The sequence below is a fragment of the Orcinus orca genome, chromosome 10, assembly GCF_937001465.1.
Source record: "Orcinus orca chromosome 10, mOrcOrc1.1, whole genome shotgun sequence".
NCBI classification, from domain to species: Eukaryota; Metazoa; Chordata; class Mammalia; order Artiodactyla; family Delphinidae; genus Orcinus; species Orcinus orca.
Genome location: NC_064568.1, coordinates 62,523,190 through 62,544,586, shown reverse-complemented (window position 1 = coordinate 62,544,586; position 21,397 = coordinate 62,523,190). Strand labels below are relative to the sequence as shown.

General features: G+C 40.1%; 1 protein-coding gene across 4 annotated transcripts in view; it reads right to left on the bottom strand.

The window, feature by feature from the left end:
* DST (dystonin) overlaps positions 1-21,397 on the bottom strand; it is a 494,628-nt gene that overhangs the window by 189,123 nt on the left and 284,108 nt on the right. For all 4 annotated transcript variants that reach the window (XM_012532210.3, XM_033424298.2, XM_033424315.2 and 1 more), the window contains exons 10-11: positions 1,062-1,174; positions 860-966 (exon numbers count right to left, since the gene is read on the bottom strand). In XM_012532210.3, the coding sequence (XP_012387664.2) occupies positions 860-966; positions 1,062-1,174 (220 nt within the window). The remainder of the gene's footprint in view (positions 1-859; positions 967-1,061; positions 1,175-21,397) is intronic.

Below are 21,397 nucleotides of genomic sequence, written 5' to 3'. Positions count from 1 at the left end.
TCTCAGAAGAAAACACAGGAAGAATGCTCTTTGACATAAATCACAGCAAGACCTTTTTTGACGCATTTCCTAGAGTAATGGAAATGAAAACAAACAAAAAAAACCCAAACAAACAAATGGGACCTAATGAAACTTAAAAGCTTTTGCACAGCAAAGGAAACTACATATATATATATATAAACCAGGAATCCCATGCCTGGGCGTATAGCCAGACAAAACTCTAATTCAAAAAGATACATGCACCCCAATGTTCATAGCAGCACTATTTACAATAGCCAAGACATGGAAACAATCTAAATGTCCATTGACAGATGAATGGATAAAGAAGATGTGACACGTATACATACAATGGAATATTACTCAGCTGTAAGAAAGAATGAAATAATGCCATTTGCAGCAATGTGGATGGACCTAGAGATTGTCATACTGAGTGAAGTAAGTCAGAAAGAGAAAGACAAATACCATATGATATCACTTATATGTGCTATCTAAAATATGACACAAATGAACTTATCTATGAAACAGAAACAGAATCACAGACATAGAGAGCAGACTTGTGGTTGCCAAAGGAGGGGGGTTTGGGAAGGCGTGGAGTGGGAGGTTGAAGTCAGCAGAACTATATTCAATATCCTATGATAAACCATAATGGAAAGTAACATTAAAGAAAAGAATGTGTGTGTGTGTGTGTGTGTGTGTGTATAACTGAATCACTTTGTTGTACAGCAGAAATTAACACAACATTGTAAATCGACTATATTTCAATTTTAAAAAGTCATATTTAAAAAACTGTAAAAAGCACTGTCAGAAAATTCAGTCAGTTCTGAGTCAGCAGCTTCAGAATGGAAAAATCAATACTCACGTTTGCACCAATGCCTTCACCACCTTCAGGGACTTTGGGAAATGCGTCATAGAGAGATGATACATAAGTTATTACTGATTTTTCATCAGGTGAGGAGACATCAACATCTAAAAGCAGCAACATGAATTATTTCAAAATGCTGATCAATTACTTTGTATCAGACTTTCCAGCCCGTGGACATCTGGTCAAAATAATCACTCACCTTCAGGATCCAGAAGTCTTATAACACCGATTTTTTCTGCTACATAGAAAGCGTGCTCTAAATTTGCAAGGTTGCTTTGAACAGCAACAGTATTCATGTCTATCAGGTCCGGCCTAGGAAAAAAGGCACCATATTAATGGTGTTTTTCACTTGCCAATTCAACATGAAATTTACATGTGTACCTATTGACATAACAACTCCTGCAAATATTATTACGAAGCCTGTGTTGAAATACAGAGTTTTTCATCCAGTCTTTACCAGTCTGTGAACTAAAAACGCCCCCTGCCATATCAGTAAACGAAGGATGTTGCAGCCTTGAAGCCATCACATTACAGCCACCCCGACCTTGAGTCTTAAGGGAACTCAGGAAGGAAACAGGATGCCCGCCATCAAACCATTAGACATTGCAGTCACCCCTGATGATGCACCCTGAGAAGACTCAGAATGAGAAAAGCAGGATACTGGCCCCAGACTGCTGAGGTGCATATCAAAGGAATGATTTCAGTAAGCCCAGACTCTTGCATCTTCCCATAGAAAAGCGCTAAATTCCTTAACTTGAGATGTCTGCTTTTCTTTAATTAACAGTAATCATTTGATGTTCCAACTCCCTGGTCTTTGTTGCTCCCCACTTGCTGGCTCCCCACTTGCCTCTTCAGAGCAGTCCCTCAGAGCTATCTGAGATGCTGTGTCCCGGGATTAAGTCCTCAGTTTTGTCCACCAAATAAAACACAACTCTCAACTTTTAGGTTGTACATTTTTCAGTCGACACTCGCTTCTCTCAGAAACTTTTGTGTGCCAAAAGCAAATGTAGGAAAATATAACAATTTTAATGTATAAACGTTCAGCAAAGTCTACAAATTCCTCATGATCAGAATACATTGGGTTGGCCAAAAAGTTCCTTCACGTTTTAAGTAAAAGTAAAAGACACATTTTTTCATTTTCAGCAAGGACTTTATTGAACAACGTATTCACCGTTTTGTTCCACTACCTTCTGCCATTTTTCAGGCAACTTCATAATTCCATCTTCCCAAAACTTTTTATCTTTTTGAGCAAAGAACTGTTCCAGGTGCCTTTTACAGTCTTCCAGGGAAATGACATTTTTTCCATTTAAGAGAATTTTGTAAAGACTGAAATAAATGGAAATCCTAAGATGCAATATCTGGGGAATACGGTGGATGAATCAGAACTTCCCAGCCAAGCTGTAACAATTTTTGCCAGGTCACCAAAGAAACATGCAGTCCTGTGTTATCCTAATGGAAGATTATGCATTTTCTGTTGACTAATTCTGGACACTTTTTGTCGAGTGCTACTTTCAGTTGGTCTAATTGGGAGCAGCACTTGTTGGAATTAATCGTTTGGTTTGTCCGGAAGGAGCTCATAATAAAGGACTCCCTTCCAATCCCACCATATACACAACATCACCTTCTTTGCATGAAGACCGGCCTTTGGTGGGGTTGGTGGTGGTTCATTTCTCTTCCGTTCCATATCATTGTACAGTATCCACTTTTCATCACCCGTCACAATTTGTTTTAAAAACGGAACATTTTCATTTTGTTTAAGTACAGAATCGCATGCGGAAATACAGTCAAGAAAGTTTTTTTCACTTAACTTATGTGGAACCCAAACATCCAAGCTATTAACATAACCAAGCTGGTGCAAATAATTTTCAATGCTTGATTTGGATATTTTGAGTATGTTGGCTATCTACCGCGTGGTATAAGGTTGATTGTTCTCAATTAATGTCTCGATTTGATCACTATCAACTTCAACTGGTCTACCCGACCGTGGAGCACTGTCCAGTGAGAAATCTCCAGCATGAAACTTCACAAACCACTTTTGACACATTCGATCAGTCACAGCACCTTCTCCATACACTACACAAACCTTTTGTTGCGTTTCAGTTGCGTTTTTACCTTTCTTGAAATAATAAAGCATAATATGCCAAAAATGTTGCTTTTTTTCTTCCATCTTCAATATTAAAATGGCTACACAAAAATTCACCAATTTTGACAAGTTTCTTTTTTTTAAATGCACGCTGATATGATAGCTGTCACAATACAAGCTAACAAAATTGCTTCGAATGAAGTTAAAGACAACTAAGCGCTATTAGAGGCATCTTAATGCAAAAAAGCAACAAACCTTTTGGCCTACTCAATATATGAATATGTGTCGCATTCAATCTGTTTAAACCCCACTACCTCAAAAGCATCCATCTAATCCAACTTCTTCTCATCCTGGGAGCAGAGATCAAGCCCCACCTCCTCTGTGGTGCCTTCACTCATCTTTCCAGCCCTCATTTCTTTCCCCTCTGTTCCCTGAACTCTTTATATAAAGTCTTGGGCCTGTGTCAGTTAATTTGGCACCTGGAATAATCACATACTTCTTTGTCCTCTAAATTCACTGTTCAATGTGCAGGCACATCTTGTTTCTCCTGACTGGTCAACTCTAAGACTGCAAGAACCATGTGGTTTTAATGAACCTCTGTATTTTATCCTTCTGCTGAGATAAAGAGTGGCGTATACATTGTAGACACTTAATAAATATCTACCAATAAATTGGTAAGTAGGTTGGTTAGTAAATTGAACCATAAATGAAAGACTAAAATAAGCATTAGCTTATATCTTCACGAGCACACATTACACACATACACACCCCAGATTTCACCTCTTTCTAATTTGTGAGACTTCCATGATGCTCTAAACCACAGGGATAATTGAGGCTGGCTCTATCTACACATAAGACAAGAAAAGACTTCCTGAATACTCCTTGAATACAAAGTGACAAAACACAGTAGCTGGAAACTTAACTCAAGGCTAGAAGCCAGTCAAGAAACTTTCCTCTCAAAACCAAAGCATTAAAAAAATGCAGAAACAAATGTGAAAACAGTAAAGTCTTCAAAAAGAGTGGCACCCACCTCTAAAATCTCTAAGAACCTGTTTCTCAACATCTAAGGAAAGGCTCTCTTTCCAACCTCCAAGGGCAATCTGCTTTTCTCAAAATAACCCTTTGAGGGTCTGCAGAAAGAGTGGGAGGGCTCAGAGGTAGTATGGGAGGATGAAACACAATTATTCTGAATACTATGAGAAGACTGTTTACATGAGGAAAATATATCATTTATCTTAGGGAGGGAAACAGAAATCTGTACTCTTATTTTTATCTGATGAGAAAGCAGACCTCCAAAGAAATCTACTCACAGTTTTATAGCCCTTTGAAGTGTTCATAACCTTGATTTTTTTTTTTTTTTTTTTTTTGTGGCGTTGGGTCTTCATTGCTGCACGTGGGCTTTCTCTAGTTGTGGCGAGCTGGGGCTACTCTTCATTGTGGTGCGTGGGCTTCTCACTGCAGTGATTTCTCTTGTTGCGGAGCATGGGCTCTAGGCACACAGGCTTCAGTAGTTGTGGTGCATGGGCTCAGCAGTTGCGGCTCGCGGGCTCTGGAGCACAGGCTCAGTAATTGTGGCGCATGGGCTTAGTTGCTCCGCGGCATGTGGGATCTTTCAGAACCAGGGATCGAACCTGTGTCCCCTGCATTGGCAGGCAGATTCTTAACCACCACACCACCAGGGAAGTCGAGAAGTGTTCATAACCTTGAAATGTAACTACCTACCTACCTATTTCCCAGGAATTATTTGGAAATTCTTTAATTCTTTTCACATTACCACCAATATGATCACTGAAAAGGGAACCCACATTGATTACACGAACTATGAATCTACTGACAACAACATAGGTAAATGACATACCTAAAAATAACATTTTTTATTCACACAGAAGTATTTTGAAGAATCTTCCAACTTCAAGATTACTAAACAGGTGTGGATGATAGTCTAGACAAAAACAAACCTCTGAAGTTCAAAAAATTGTTTTGCGTCCACAAAGTTCTGACATTTTAAAGAAATAAAAAACCAACGTTTCTGAGTTTGCCAAATCTCCCGACAAGAAAGGGCACGTTACCATGCAAAGCCTGCCATTAGCAAAGAAAGTAAACACTGAGTAATCCCCGAGAATGAATAAAGTCATTGAAGAATTTAGTTCTCCACTGAGAGAACAAAACATAAAACCTCCTTCAGAATGACATAGTTGTTTCAGCACAAAAGCAGCTGTGTAATGCATCAATCTGGGGTAAGTCACCTCTTTTTTCATGATATTTAACCCTTTAATGGCACAAAAGCTGCAATGGTTTTCCTCCACTGAAAGACTGCAGTAGACAAATCTTAATGAAGGAAAATGCTTTTTTAAAACTACTGCAAAAAAGTAGCAGCCTCCAAGTTGTCATAATTCTACCCTCCCCTGGGGTCCCGTTTCAGTCTCCCATCCTGCTTTTCCTCAGTTGTCTGGAGCTTCCAGAAGTCACATGTGCTGTGACCTACCTTTCTTTCTCCTTCATCACCTCACTGGGATCATATAACCCTTAAAAACTTCAACTATTTTCCACCTACAGAAGATTTTTATTTTCATTCTAAAGGTTCCATTTCACTGTAACATCTCCCTTTTGGGGCACTTTCACAGGAAATTTTATTCCCATCTGAGGTTTGACTAAGCAAAGGCTGTGAGCAGTGAAGTTCCTGTATTAGTTTAGATAGTTGAGTGTTAACTAGTGTAATTTCCCTGTTCACTGAAGACCACTGAAAATCGTATAATGTAATCCTCTGCCACTAAAATAATATATACTAGTCTTTTTATGGAAAAAAAGCCATTGTGACTCTTACTTGTATTATTATTCTATGATACTGTAATCTTTTCTCAATGACTCGATCATCATGGATAGCAGTTTTTAAAACATATTTATATCCCATCTTTTTCCCATTAAATGAGTAAAAACAACTTACAAAGAAATAAAAACAAGAGATGGTCACATACATTTTAAATTAGAAATATAAAACCAAGATAAGGCCATAAGATGAAGTTGAAAGAAAGGCCAAAAATTGCAAACCACTTCTACGCATGCTTAGTGTCTTTGATTTATTCCCAAAAATACAGGACAAAAAGGTATCAAATGAAACAGTAACTGTCATAATGCAAAATAATTTTGGATAAAAGTAATGCTTATCTTGCATACAACACCCATTTTAAAAGTGCATTCTCCCTGGACAAAATAAGATATATATACACCCACAAGCATATATACATATATATGTATGGTATTTATGTATATAGAGGCATTTGGAGAGAGAGAGAGAGAGAGATGTGTGTGTGTGTGTGTGTGTGTGTGTGTGTGTGTGTGTGTGTATAAAATATAAAGATATCATCACCCACATTGATAGCCAAACTAATGGAACATTAAAATTCTATAAGAGATTTTTTGGTATAGACACCCCAAGTAACTTTGCAGTCCTCAAACACTTTACTAACATATTAGCTCACATAAGTATTAGATATGATTCTGAGAGAAAATCTTAGTGTCACAAATGGCTGAAGATTAGGCTTCCATATTTTATCACGTCCAACACCAATGAGCCCAACTACAAGGAGCATGAAGCAAAGTCAAAATACCTGGAAAGAAAGTCCTTAGAAATTGCCATCGGAACATACCAGAGAGGGCACTGATAAAAGTTAGCTAAGAAAAGAATACAGTAGTGCAGACACAAGATTACCAAATCCTGAACCAAAAATGTGACAACTGCTGAAAGGACATATATAAGAAATATCAATAGTCAAAGTCCAAATCAGGATTTGTTTCCAAAGTATGGAAAAAAAGATTTAAATTCATAGAGTTTGTTACAACTTAAATATCCATTGACAGATGAATGCATAAAGAAGATGTGATATATATATATATATACACACACACACACACACACACACACACACAATGTAATATTACTCAGCCATAAAAAAATGAAATAATGCCATTTGCAGCAACATGGATGCAACTAGAGATTATCACACTAAGTGAAGTAAGTCAGAAATAGACAAATACCGTATGATATCACTTACATGTGGAATCTAAAATAGGACACAAATGTACCTATCTACAAAACAGAAACAGACTCATAGACACAGAGAACAGACTGGCGGTTGCCAAGGGGGTGGGGGGTGGGAGAGTGTAGGAGTGGGAGCTTGCCATTAGCAGAGGCAATAGAGCAGAAATTAACACAACATTGTAAATCAACTACACTTCACTTTAAAAAAAAGGAAGGGCTTCCCTGGTGGCGCAGTGGTTGAGAATCCGCCTGCCGATGCAGGGGACACGGGTTGGTGCCCCGGTCTGGGAAGATCCCACATGCCGCGGAGCGGCTGGGCCCATGAGCCATGGCTACTGAGCCTGCGCGTCCGGAGCCTGTGCTCCGCAACGGGAGAGGCCACAACAGTGAGAGGCCCGTGTGCCGCAAAAAAAAAAAAAAAAAGGAAAAAGAAAAAAAACAGGCACCCCTATGTTCATAGCAGCACTATTTACAGTAGCCAAGATATGGAAACAACCTAAATGTCCATGACAGATGAATGGATAAAGATATGGTACATATAAAAAGAAATTTCATAGAGTTTGTTGGGTTGTATTGGCTCTCAGTTGGCACTCAGCAGTCATTTATGGAGTGAGTATAGACTTAAGTCTTGGCTACCCAGGATCTGAACCCTCAACCTCTGTTTGAGAAATTTCCCTTTTACAAACATGAGGGAGAGAAGCAGAGTCCATTAATACAAAACAAAAACATCAGGTTTTTCTTATCTCTCCTTTGCTCAGGAAATGTCCACTGCACACTTCACCCCAACGAGATGACACGACCTGGTCAACTCAAATTCTCCTGCAAGACTTGGTTCCACCACCGTCTCCTCCAGGAAATGCTCTTCTCTGTTTCCAGTGCTCTGTGCTACCTTTATTTCTGTAGTTACCACAGTTTGTTACAACTATGCATTTGTCCATCTCTCACAGTGGACTGTAGGCTTCCTGAAGGCAGAACCCATGTTTTATCCACATCTCTATCCTCAATATCCAGCCTAATGCCCAGCACATGAATACTTGAAGAATGAATGGATAATAAAGGAACAGATGAGCTTTGGGGACTGAAAAGTACCACTAATTCAAATTTCTGGAGATAGTCTCCATTTTAGGTTTGATCCTTTTCTTTTCACTAATTTCTACAGACAAAGCCACTATCTAAGGCTTCCAATCAGGATTTGAAATCCTCATCAAAATCCATAGGGAATAGGATCCGATATCACAGCTCCTCCATCACCCAAACAAATACACATGGTTTTGAGGTTTCCCAAGGGCTTTTCTCTACTGAAAACAATCTGGAAAATAGGCGTGGGGTGAAAACAACATGCAAGGGATCAATTATAACATTTTCAAAAGCACTAATTACTGCTCCTGGGCTCTGAATCCTCCCTTCTCATGTTCTCATGTGCACTCAGCTTCAGCTTTTGGCCATGTTCCCAGCTGGGATGTCTTATAAAATAATAACAGTCACAAAACAACAACAGGGATTCATATGTATTGATACCTACTATATGGCAGGCAGTGCACTACAGGCTTTAAAGGCACTGTTTCACTTTATCTTCTTGACAACCCTGAGCAGCAGGGTGTGTTATTGTCCTGAATTTACAGACGGAAAAACTGAAGCTTAAGGACATTACATAACTTGGACAAGGGCAGAATCTGACAAGGAGCAGTCAGTATTTGAACACAGCTCTGTCTCCATGCAAAGCCCGAGCCAAAATGCTGCACTCTGCTGGCATTATACACTGAGAACTCATCAAACAGTCGTGTCCAGTATGAAGCTGAAAAATCAGGATAAAGAAAATACAGATGAATTCATGCTTCTGCTACTGGGGAAAATGATAATGATGGTAATTCCCAGAAAGAAACACCACAAAGTGTATGTGCGCACACTGGCATACTCAGAAAAATAAACTGTAAGCATTAAGATGTAGTTCCAGCTTGTTAACAAAACAAGTATTCATCGAATATACGAACGCTTCCCGTACTTGGAATGGTTTGATCCAGACTGCGGAAGGCCTGGTCATCTCTATTTTAACAAGGTTCTCCCCTTCCTCCAGGTGAATCTTATCAGGGAAGTTGGGAACTAAACCATCTTAGAATTCCCCTAGTCTCTAATCTTTCCTTTCAAAATTATTAACATTTTGTACTGGAAAAAAAATCCTCAATAATATCAGATATAACAAGACAAACAGGACAATCACAAACATGCCTTATACCCTCAACCAGGAGACAGCAAACCTTTTCATTCTTTTCCAGTGTTGATTTTTACTGTTTAAATCTAGAGGCAAAGAACACACTTGGGCCTGGAGTGGCGGAGGGGGGTGTTTCATGCTGGTCTAACTCTGGAAGACACTATAAAATGATGACTTCGGGAAAAGATACCATTTGGTAACATATTTTTTAACTTTTAATTTTTATTTTTTTATTGAAGTATAGTTGATTTGCAATGTTGTGTTAATTTCTGCTGTGCAGCAAAGTAACTCAGTTATACATATATATTCTTTTATATATATATATATTTCCATTTCCATTACAGAATATAATAGGATATTGAATACAGTTCCCTGTGCTATACAGTAGGACCTTTTTGTTTATCCATCCTATATATAAAAGCTTACATCTGCTAACCCCAACCTCTCACCCCATCCCTCCCCCAACCCCCTTCGCCTTGGCAACCACCAGTCTGTTCTCTATGTCCATGATTCATAACAGATTGTTTTAAAAATAAAATCAAAACCACTGAAATAAACCTTGTGGTTTGAGATATCTGATCATCTGAAAGGACACTGAGCCATTATTTCCTTTCTTAGCTGGAAAAAAAATAGAAAGTAGAATGGTGGTTTCCAGGGTCTAGGGGGAGGGGGAGGGGGAGTTCCTATTTAATGAGCACAGAGTTTCAGTTTTGCAAGATGAAAACAGTTCTGGAGACGGATGATGGTGATGGTTGTACAATATTGTGAATGTATTTAATACCAGTGAACTGTATACTTAAAAATAGTTAAGATGGCCAATTTTACTTTTACGTTACGTACCATGGTCCCTCAGTATCCACGGTGGATCAGTTCCAGGACCCACAAGGACACCCAAGTCCACGGATGCTCAAGTCCTTTACAAGCCCCCTTGTATAGGCAGTTCGGCATAAGTGGATACAACCAGCCCCAGATTGTGTAGTATTTCTGATCCCTGGTTGGTTGAATCTGCAGATCCCATTACCTATGTATACTGAGGGTTGACTATATATTTTACCACAGTTTTTTAAAGTTTCCAAAAATTATTAAAGACAAATTTTTACATATTTGAGAGAAAAAGTCTATACTGAGGTAGAAAAAGTCAAAGGGCTGTGATTTAGTCCTAACTTGCTTTGACTTTGAACACACATCCAGACACCTGTGTCACACTTCCCGTCTACAAAAAATGTGTATGGGGTGGAGGGAGGGCATTGGGGGCTGCTGCACCATATGGTTTGAAAAACCCCACTGATTTGCCCAAAGTCTCAAGAGAAGATCCATATGAAAGTACTTGGGGAACTAAGTATACAGAGCAATGTACAGAAGTTATTAAGAAGTTATCTATGGGCACACAAACAATGTAACACAATGTAATCAGAGAAGCAGAATGTGGTGCTTTGGTATGCTAATTATAAATAATCCTTCCCAGGCAACAAACTAGGTGTTCATCCATTCACTCAATATTTAATAAGCATCTACTATGTGCCTGGCAGTAAGGCATTAAGAATACAGGACTCTGATTTCATTTCTCTAATAATTAGCAATTTTGAACATGTCTTCATGTGCCTACTGGCCATCTGTATGTCTTCTTTGGAGAAATATCTATTTAGGTCTTCTGCACATTTTTCGACGCAAACTAGTATATACAGGATGGATAAACAACAAGGTCCTATTGTATAGCACAGGGAACTATATTCAATATCCTGTGATAAACCAAAATGGAAAAGAATATATATATATGTATAACTGAATCACTTTGCTGTACAGCAGAAATTAACAAAACATTATAAATAACCATACTTCAACAAAATTAAAAAAAATTTTAAAGAATATTGGACTCTGTGTATGGAGAGCTCAGAGCTCTGAAGGGAGCTGGGGGGAAACCAGGAGAAAACCTGGTGGAAGAGTACCAGGCAGGAGGCAAAAGCACACACGTGCACTGTGTTAGAGGGAGCGTGCGTACAAGGGGACCAGTGCTCTGGCCACAAGCCAGCAAGCAGCAGGGGGACACAGGGAGAGACCAGGCTGGATGAATGGCAGGATCCAAGATGATGCAGAATCTCATGAACTTCTTAAGGGATTTTGAACGTTTTCCCAAGAACAATGGAAAACTATTAAAATGCATTAAGGAGGATTAAGAGATTAAGCTTTCAGCTCTGACGTCAGACAGAGAAGAAATGTAAAAGGGTGAAAGTACTCCCAGAGAATCCAGGGAGAGGTCAGGGTGACTTGCAAAAGAACGTGGCAGCAGTGGGGAGAAGTGGACAGGCTGGGAGACAGAAGGTCAAATGCATAGAGCCAGGGGTGTAGGTACGGACGAGAGTCAACACCGAAGAGAAAGGCAGACAGGCAACGTTGAAGAATTCCCATGTCCACCAGCCTGTGAGACAGTCCGAGTGTGGAAAGGGTCCTGAGCAGGAATGGTCCAGGAAACGGAGGAAAACCAGGGCAGGGTGGGGCCAGAAAAGAAAAAGAGCATTTCATGAAGAAAAGATACCTGCAGTCAGTAGGGTCAAATACTGACAAATAAGATGAGGCCTGGAAAATGTGTCCTGGATACCCACATTTATCCTGAAATCACTCATGACCCTAGAAGAAGTGGTTTTGGTGGATTTGGGGGCCAGAAGCCAGATTCAAGTGGGTTGAAGAATAAGTATGGGGTGAAGAAATGAAAACAGAGGGTGCGGACAATTCTTTTGAGAAGTCTTCCCCTTTAAGGAAAGAAATGGTCTATGGCAGTAGATGGAAAAAAGCATGGGGTTGAGAGAGGTTTTTTTTAATTGTTTTATTAATGAAGAGGCTTCAGTGGGCTTAAAATCCAGTGAGAAAGATCTGTTCAGAGAGAAAAGTTTACTAGAAGGAGAAAGAAGGTTTCTGAGGCAACAGTTGGGATGGGGTCCAGAGCAGGGGAGGAGGGGACAGCCCTGGACAGGTGGAGGGAGGACGCCCATCAAACCAGGGAAAAGATGGCGAGATGGATGTAGAGGAAGGTAGGTTTGTACCTTTGGGAGCCAAAAGAAAGACTTTCTACCTTCTGGCCTCAAAATCCTCTGAAAGCAGGAGTGAGGAAGGACAGAGGGTGTGAGGGAGAGAAGGGGTGAATTAACATGTATAGAAGAGATGGCTGGGCAGAACCATGAGATTGGGAATACACCCTGAAGTTGGACTTTCTCCACTGTGCTTCATTTGCTGGGTACAGGCACAGAGCAAGCAGAGAGCTGGGCTCAGACAGGTCAGGCTTTGCTGGGAAACTGGTGTGTACTCAGCAGTACGGAAGGAGCTGAAAGGGATGCAGGGAGGGAGGGGGGAAGGGGGAAGGGGGAGGGAAGGAAGGAAGGAAGGAAGGAAGGAGGGAGGGAGGGAGGAAAGGAGGGAGGGAGGGGGAAGGGGGAAGGGGGGAGGGAAGGAAGGGGGGAAGGAAGGAGGGAAGGGGGAGGGAGGGAGGGAAGGAAGGAAGGAAGGGGAGAGGGAGGGAAGGAGGGAGAAACCCACTCCATTCACCTAGACATCAGTCTTAGCCCAACCTCTGTGCTCAGCACACAGCACACCAACTCACACACAGATGCACGAAGCCACCCGTGTCACTTCCATCCGCTCTCAGATACATCACACAACACAAACATGCATTAACGATGCCTCACTTAGTCTATGATGGCAGGACAGTCACCGTAACAAATTCCTGAAGATGACTGTTTGGACTAAATCGTGTTCAGGCTTAGCATATTCTTACTGTTCTTATTGGTGGGAAAAAGCATCTCACCTCGGCCCCTTCCCCTCAAGAGGGAAAAAAAAAAGACCTATAATATGGTCCTTCCCCTCCCCCAGCAAATAACTACAAATGTGCAGGAGACCCACCCACAGTTGTGTAACTGGGTGTAGACAGTCCTTTATGCTCATATTTGGGTACATAGTGTTGAAGAAACAAAGCCAAGAGCTCCAAGGTAGCAACAAGCTATAAAAGTAACTTTCCCTTTTCTCAAAAGGAGATGTATGAATTTACTTCCAATATTCTTCTTTTTTTTTTCCTACAAAGTGACTCTCTCCTACCAACAAGGCAGAAAGCAAAGAATGAGAAACACTATAAAGAACAGAAACATGTATATGTGTAACTGAATCACTTTGCTGTACACCTGAAACTAACACAACATTGTTAATCAACTATGCTCCAGTCCAGTATAAAAAAGAAATTAAAAAAAAAAAGGAAAGAAACACTATAATTCACAGCAAGCTTTGTTAGGACTTCAAGATTAGAATCTAACGTGAGACATTAGAAGATACCTAATAAATTATAACTCTCACTTCTTCACAAAGAACAATTAACCCCATAACAGCCTCACAGACTTTACTAAACATAGAGAATAGTATTGATTTTGACAGAGTAACTCCTTCAGTTCCTATATTTAAGTGACCTTATGAGAGTAAATTGTAAGTAAATCTAGGGGCTAGATACCACCCTCCCCCAAAAAGGGGTGTGTGTGGGGGATGAATCAACTTATTTACTCTGGGAGAAAATAGTAAACTACTTCTTTCAGAGAATAACATGAGAATATGAATCTATCAATGAGCCAAAATAAAAGAGGTGCTGCAACAAAACAGAGGGACCTATCAGGAAACAAGAGATGGAGAGCACACAGCCACTGGTCCTGCACTGCAGGAGAAATCTCAGGGTAGGAGAAGGTCAGAGAATGCTGAGGGGAAGCTGATGAAGGAAGAATGCATCAGGTTCGCAGTAAGGGGAGGCTTTAATCAAAGCCCATCTTCTCCGGAGCCTCCTAGCCACAGCCCTGTTATTAGTGGGTCAGCAGCAGCCTGGAGGGAGGGAAGGAAACTGACATTTATTACATGCTTCCTAAATCTGGTGTGACAGGCACGTTCTCATCTGTTATCTCAAGACACCGGCCTCCCTCCCCGCTAGTATTCTAAATACACAGAAAAAATACACAGAAGAATACTAAAAAAGGTCACCGGATACGCACACTAACTCACATGCCTCTCGTGGATACAGATGCATTACCAGCCATGCATGTGAGCTCCCTATGGATTTTAAAATGTGATAATGTTTACAAGTCACCCATGTATGCCCTCAGAGTTCAAGTGTTTTAAGTTTATTTGGTAAGGTAAACAAGCAATTTGATTTTGCCTCACAAACTGAAATGTTTGTGACTTTTTAAAAAATGAACAACCATCAAGGCTCTGTCTGTGTCTAGCCCATGGCCATACAAACCTTACCTGTGTACACACACACACACACACACCCTCGTACCTCTGGGTTCTGCAGCCTGAGGGCAGACCAGGTTCTGAGAGAGAAAGAATCCCTAGTCAACACTAATCCAACTTCCTATGGGAACATTTCAAACCCTAAAGGGCCTCCTCCCAGTATTAAACCAGTCCAATCCAGTATAGCTTGTAAGGTGTGACTGAATCCAGGTAAGAGGCTGAATCACAGCCTCCAGGTCCTATTAAAGAAGATGACTCTGACCACGGCCTTACAGCCTAACCTTCCCAATTACAGCGTCTTTAAAGAATTAATAGAATGCTATAGGATGGTCCCATTAAATTCTAAATCCAAATGAACACAATGAACAAAAATCATTGCTACCCAACTGCACACTCAGAGAAGTGAAAAATTCCTGGCTGCCTAATTAGAAAATATTTAAATGGCATGCTTCTAAAACACAACCTGTTCCAAAAATGTTGTCTTACTTGGGTAATAGATTTAAAACATGCTTGTGAAAAGAATGCCAGGGGCTTGAAAAGGAGAGTTAAATAAATGAATGCGATAAATTAAGAACAAGAAGAGGACAAGCAGAAACTAGTGAGCTGAAATAATTTCTCTACAAAACACCCTCAGCATTTCAGTCCTGACATACTTATTAGTATCTTGACGTGTGGCCACCTGAGGCTCGCCTGGCCCCACTGCACAGTCTGTGCTCTTTGTTCTGGCCCGTGGGTGCCCATTCTTGCCTCTGCCTGTCGGACAGAAATGTTTTCACGCTGAGTGATGCTGGGCGCTGCTGAGTTGGAACTTGGCATTCATCAGTGTTCCAGGGCAGGGACTGATAAAGTCAGACAAGTTGGGGGCTGAATTCAAGCTGGAAATCAGAGCTTTATTTCTCAGAAAGGAAAAAGTCCATTTTCCTGTGTGTATGAGCATACTTGAGAGCACAGAAGTCTCAGTTGAACCCTCTACTGTTAACACCTGCCTCTAAAGAACATGTGCTACTGTCAGGAATTTCACTCCTCTGTGTGTGTCTTAACTCCTGGTGACTTACCAATCTGGTGTCTAGAGGATACTCCTAGAATCCCCTGGCTATTGGTTCTCAGTTAATTCTACTTCATCCTCTCTCGCTTTTAAGCTCCTTACTCATCAAATGCTCTTGTGACATGCTTGTCATCTAAGTCCATCAAATCCAAGTCTGCTTTGTCATTCTTTCAAATGAAAAGTAAGGTAAGATATCTTACCAGTTGTGATTTTTGGTGAAAAGGTTTTAATATGCTTTAAAGAAAATTTAAACTATATAGACAAAACAAGCAGAAACTAGTATAGATATATGGTATTTTTATTATTTGAACCCTTTGCATGGAAAACTGAATATAACAAATAAACGTGCCTAGAAGGAATTAGGAACAGAATTTCCTAAGACAGAAGTAATATAAAAACAATGTATTTATCAGTGACCTATTTAAATAGAACCCACAGAACCATTCCTTGTAATCTTTTCTACTAAATCATATTACTTTATCATCCTTACTATTGAAACCGAGCAGGACCCTGTGGGGCTCCTGGGCAAGGAAGCTTTTCTGTCCCGCGTCTCTTGTCTGTAGGGAACAGATTACAGCCTCCATGATCTTCCCTGAGTCCCAAAGGGCAGATTCGAACAGCTGCCAATCAGGGAAGGGAGGGGGATGCAGAGACAAGAGAGGGCCAGCCCTGGGGCAGCGTCCTGGTTCCTCCTCAAGGGATACACGTATCAATATCTTTGAGCTCTTTACAGAACTAAAACCCCCAATAAATGGAAGGTGTCAGCATTCTTCATTCCAGAGAAGACCCCCTGAGGCCAGATTAAAGGAACCAGAGAAGCTAATCAAGATTAGGAGATCACCTGAGACCAGATTAAAGGAGTGCAGGCCCTGCACACACCCTAATCTTATCAGCAACCCCACCCTTGTACCACTGCTATAAAACTCCTCACCAAATCCTCCTGGGATGGGACACGCAGTTTTGAGGGGCACAAGTCCGCTGTGGCCCCCTTTACCTGGCAGAGCAATAAAGCTATTCTTTCCTACTCTACCTGGCAGAGCAATAAAGCTATTCTTTCCTACCCTATCCAAAACCCTGTCTCTGAGATTCAGTTTGGCACCGGCGCACAGAGGCTGAGTTTTCAGCATCACTATCCATTGCACAATCCAGGCTATCCACCCTCCGTAGGATAACACGACACACTAAAACTACAGAATAGTCCATTTGTGATTTTCCTCTTACTGGTACTAACTATTTTAATGTTCTCTTATTATCTACAACTTTCCTCACTACATTACAGTTGTTGGTGATGCTATTTTCAGAGATGGCTGATTCTAAGTTAAACAATTAATGCTGTCCTCATTAATTTCTTACAAGGGACCAAGATCTTAGCTGGCAGTTATATATGATACTGCTCATTTGGTCATCTTGTAAGCAGATAGGGTAGGGGGTCCCCGGAGAAAGAGAACCAGGCACGGCTTTCTTTATGTAAGAGGAGCCATTTTTGGTCTAAGCCATTTTGTGATATAAGACTGGCCACAGTGCTTGCCCTTGAACAGATCTCAGTAATTAATGATCTTAATGGAACAAAAGAAAGCAGAAACATTGCCTGTTATCAGGCAAGAGAAGTAACAATAGCAAAGATAATATATCAGTTGTAAAGATTCCCAGTTCTGTTTCAATGGTGAAGATGAGCCTGAAATGCTCAACCACCAGATAAACTAGAACCTAAGGGATGACGATGGTGACCTTTTCTGACCCTTGTGACTTCAATCAACTAAAGCTTGGGCTCTGTCCACCACCCAAGCCCCTTCATGAATGTGCATGTACTGCTAGCTTAAAACTTCCCCAATTTTGCTGTTTGTGGAGACACTGCTTCTGGAAAGATCTCCAGTGTTCTCCTTACTTGCTGCAAGTAAAATAAATCCTTCCCGATCTTTGGTTTGGTTGTGTCTTTTGGCTGGACACCCACCAAAAGGCAAACCCAGTTTTCAGGTAACAATTTCTTAAATCCATCAAGAATTTTCACATGTCTTTGCTGAATATCATTAGTTTTCAAGGATGCACTACCACAGCTTCTCTGGCCAAAAGTTCCATTTCTTGATATGCAGTCTGCCTACAGGAAATTACCTAAGTATTTACATGGAAGTATACGAGGACTTGAGAATCCAGAGCAATCACCTCCATTATTTAAAAGTGTATGTGATATGGAGCACGTGAGCTACCTTCTGAGCCTCAGTTTAATAATTTAAGAATTTGATAACAAATTGATAACAATGGAAATAGTGCCATCTATTTCACAGGACTGTGATAATTTTAAAAGCTACCATATATTAAAAACAGGCAGGACAGGAATTAATACCTGGTCAACATCCTGCATGTATTTCCTGGGTACCTGCTATGTGACAGTTACTTTCTTTTTACCTCCATGGAACATTCTTAGTGCGTAACATCTATAAATCAGTCTTATGAAAATTTCTCTTCATTTTTATTTCATATAGTAGTTCTTTCGAAAAACAGAATTTTAGAAAATTAAGCTTCTATGGAACTTTTAGAATAAAAGTTAGTAAATTGTTAGTAAAGTGCTGTTTACTGGGGTTAACAAACACGCTCTCCACTTTCAAAAGTCATAATGTATAAGGGGACACTAATAGAAATATGCTAGACAATCACGTGCTTGACTCACAACTGTTGACAGTATTCACATCAATACAGAATCTGAAGGATGCTATTACCTTCCCATTTCAGATCTTAATTCTAAATCTTAGAAGATACTAAATGCAGTTGCCCCTCTGTATCTACGGTTTCTGCATCCTCAAATTCAACTAACCACGGATCAAAAATATTTGAAAAAAAATTCCAGAAAGTTCCAAAAAGCAAAACTTGAATTTGCCGTGTGCTGGCAACTATGTACACAGCATTTCCATTGTATTAGGTATTAGAAGTAACCTAGAGATGATTTAAAGTATATGGAGGATGTGTGAGGTTATATGCAAACACTTCACCATGCTACGTAGGGGACTTGAGCATCCACAGATTTTGTTATCTGCGGGGGTCCTAAAGCCAACCCCCCCGGCAGATACCAGGGGACAATTGTACACAAAAACCTTACTAAATTAGTTATTACAAATAATACTGGTTTACTCTTAAATGATAAACACTATTTTCCTTCTCATCTCCAGAGAAATCTCTCACATTCTATCTACTGCAGGTGACCTTGTCACATCGGGGTACCATAACCCTCTTTCCATCCACTGCCTCAATCACGAGGTTGTTTCCTGTGAAGCCCTCCTTCCCTCTTAAGGGCCTTCTCAACAAAGTATCCTATATGGTTAGACTTGGCATCTGAGTAGAAACCAAACCCATGTGCCACCTCAGATGATTTTTATTACAGAAGTCAAGTAAAATTCATATAAATAATAAAACTTTTTATCTGAAAAAATCCAAAAAGCCCAATGAAGTGGGTACATTTCCAAAGCGAATCCAAATAAATACATTACAAAATTTAAGAGAATAATTATCAAGTAAAAACAACTGCTAAGTAAAACACTACTCTCTAAATGTGATTAGTACTGCCCAATAGCCAAAAATCCGCTAACAGTGATTTCATAATTGTTCATAACTTTGTCTCCTTTGTTCCTAGAGTAAATCAAGGCTTTCACCAAAGAAAACCATGTGGAGCTCAATGCCACCTGCTTAATTCTTACACATACTAGGAAAAAAAAGTACTCATTTGTTTTTTAAGTAAAGAGAAAGGCCCAAGAACTTACAAAAAATACAGTTCTACAGATGAAAGATTTCTTCTAGTAAAAGAAACCACAGTAATTCTAGGCATAGGGTAACTGAACAAAACTTCAGCAACAAAGATATCTTCGAAGTATTTAAACCTGATATTCAGTATTTTTACCATGAACTCCAACAAGGGAAAACAAAGCACACTAGGAAATCCAAGTTCAAAGTTAAAGCTAAACATACTACTATATACAAAATAGACAGTACACAGAACTCTACACAATATTTCATAATAACCTATAAGGGAAAAGAATCTGAAAAAGAATAGATACATATGCAGCTGAATCACTTTTCTGTACACCTAAAACTAACACGTTGTTAATCAACTATACTTCCATTAAAAAAAAAAAGTTAAAGCTAAGCAATGTTCTAAAATGATCACTCTGTCAAAATAAAAGTTCAAAACAAATCACTTTTACAAGATCCAAATCTTCTCCTAAAGCAACGTGAGTTCTGTAACATTAAACAGGAAATTTTAGGATCTTTGACACAGCAGTGACTTATTTAAGTATAAAAACGCACAGCAGGTATATACCAATTGGTACTCATAATCCTTCCTAAGTATTGAAGAGACAATGCCTGGAGATCAGTTGTTTTTAAAAGTCAATTATTTTAGAAGAATAGCTGGCTTCTAAATGTTTTGCTTCTAAGCTAAAAAACTTCAGAGAGCAGAGTACACCCTCAAAATGCATCGTGACACACATCCTTTGGTGTAACAATCCAAATACTGTCATTCAAAGGCTAAGAAGACCTTTCCACCCCAGGTACAGAACAGGTGAGACTTCCGACGGCCTGTGTTCTAAGTCACATGGGACACAGTGTGATCATCACACTGTCTGTGACCATGAAGCCCTCTTGGCACCGTGTCCCTCAAGGAGAGCTGGCACTTTACTCTGGGCAAGCACAGGATTTTCTTTTTAACTCAGCAATCTACACCTACCTCTACTGAAATGTTGTCCTGTAAAGGAAGCAGACTATGACAGCGCTTAAAGGGGACTCTTGGGTGTGGACCCATGGGAGACTCAGTTCAGTTCTATAGATGTCAAAGTCTCCAAAATAAAAAAGAGTGGAGAGAAAGGGAAGAGAAAGGAAAGGAAGAAAGAGAAAGGGAGAGATGGGGTTCCAGGCAAACAGACTGGGTGAGAACCTAGCTCTGCAAGCTGGTAGCAGTGTGACCCTGGCTAACCTGAAGTTCCCCATCTATAAAAGTGGGTGACAGCAGCTCCTGCTTTATGGGACTCTGGGAGATGAGTGAGATAACATAAGGAAAGCATTTAACAGAATGCCTCATGCAGAAAGTTATCAAAATATGACCTATTCCGCCTATTGTTTTTATTGCAATCCAATAAGTTTGTCAGTTTAGTGAGTTACTCTATTTGGGAAGATATTCAGTTCTTCAACGACATGACATAATCCTTGCAAAACTAAGAAAAATAACGGAGATCAATACATCATTTTCAGTAAAGAATTTCCAGGGATTTCATTTCTTATAAGGCAATAGGAGTGTGGACTCAACAGGCAAGTACCTGGGTTTGAATCCCAAGCCTGATACTCGATGGTTTTGTGACCTGAAGCAAGTATTTACTCTGGTCTCAGTTTCTGTCTGTAACTCAGGGAGGACAAGATTCCCTTAGGGATGCTGTGTGGCCTGAGTGAATGAACATATGTAAACTGCTTAGGACAGCACCTGGCACTTAGTAGGTGCTATGTCAGTGTTAACTCAGATCTTGGGGTTAACAATTCTCACCGGGAAACTGATTACCACCCCGAAGTTGGCCATCGTTAAACCCAGCTGCTTACTAGAGTAACTAGATGAGGACGCTATGATATGGAAACTTGTGAGGCTTAGTCTGAACCTTGACCTCACTAATCATCAGTTCTCTACATACACAATCTTGGTCCTCCACCTACAGATTCTACGTATCAGAGCTTACTCTCCACTAAGTCACTGACAAAATCCAAAGACACACCATAGCTCTGTGTATCTGAGTGACGATCTCTGGGTAGTGGAAATGTGATTTTTTTTTTCACTTGTCTGTATTTCTAATGTTCTGCCATACACATTCAGTGCTTGTCTAATAATAAAAGGTTATTTTAAATTTGGAAATGAAAGAAACACTTCTCAGATTTGTCAA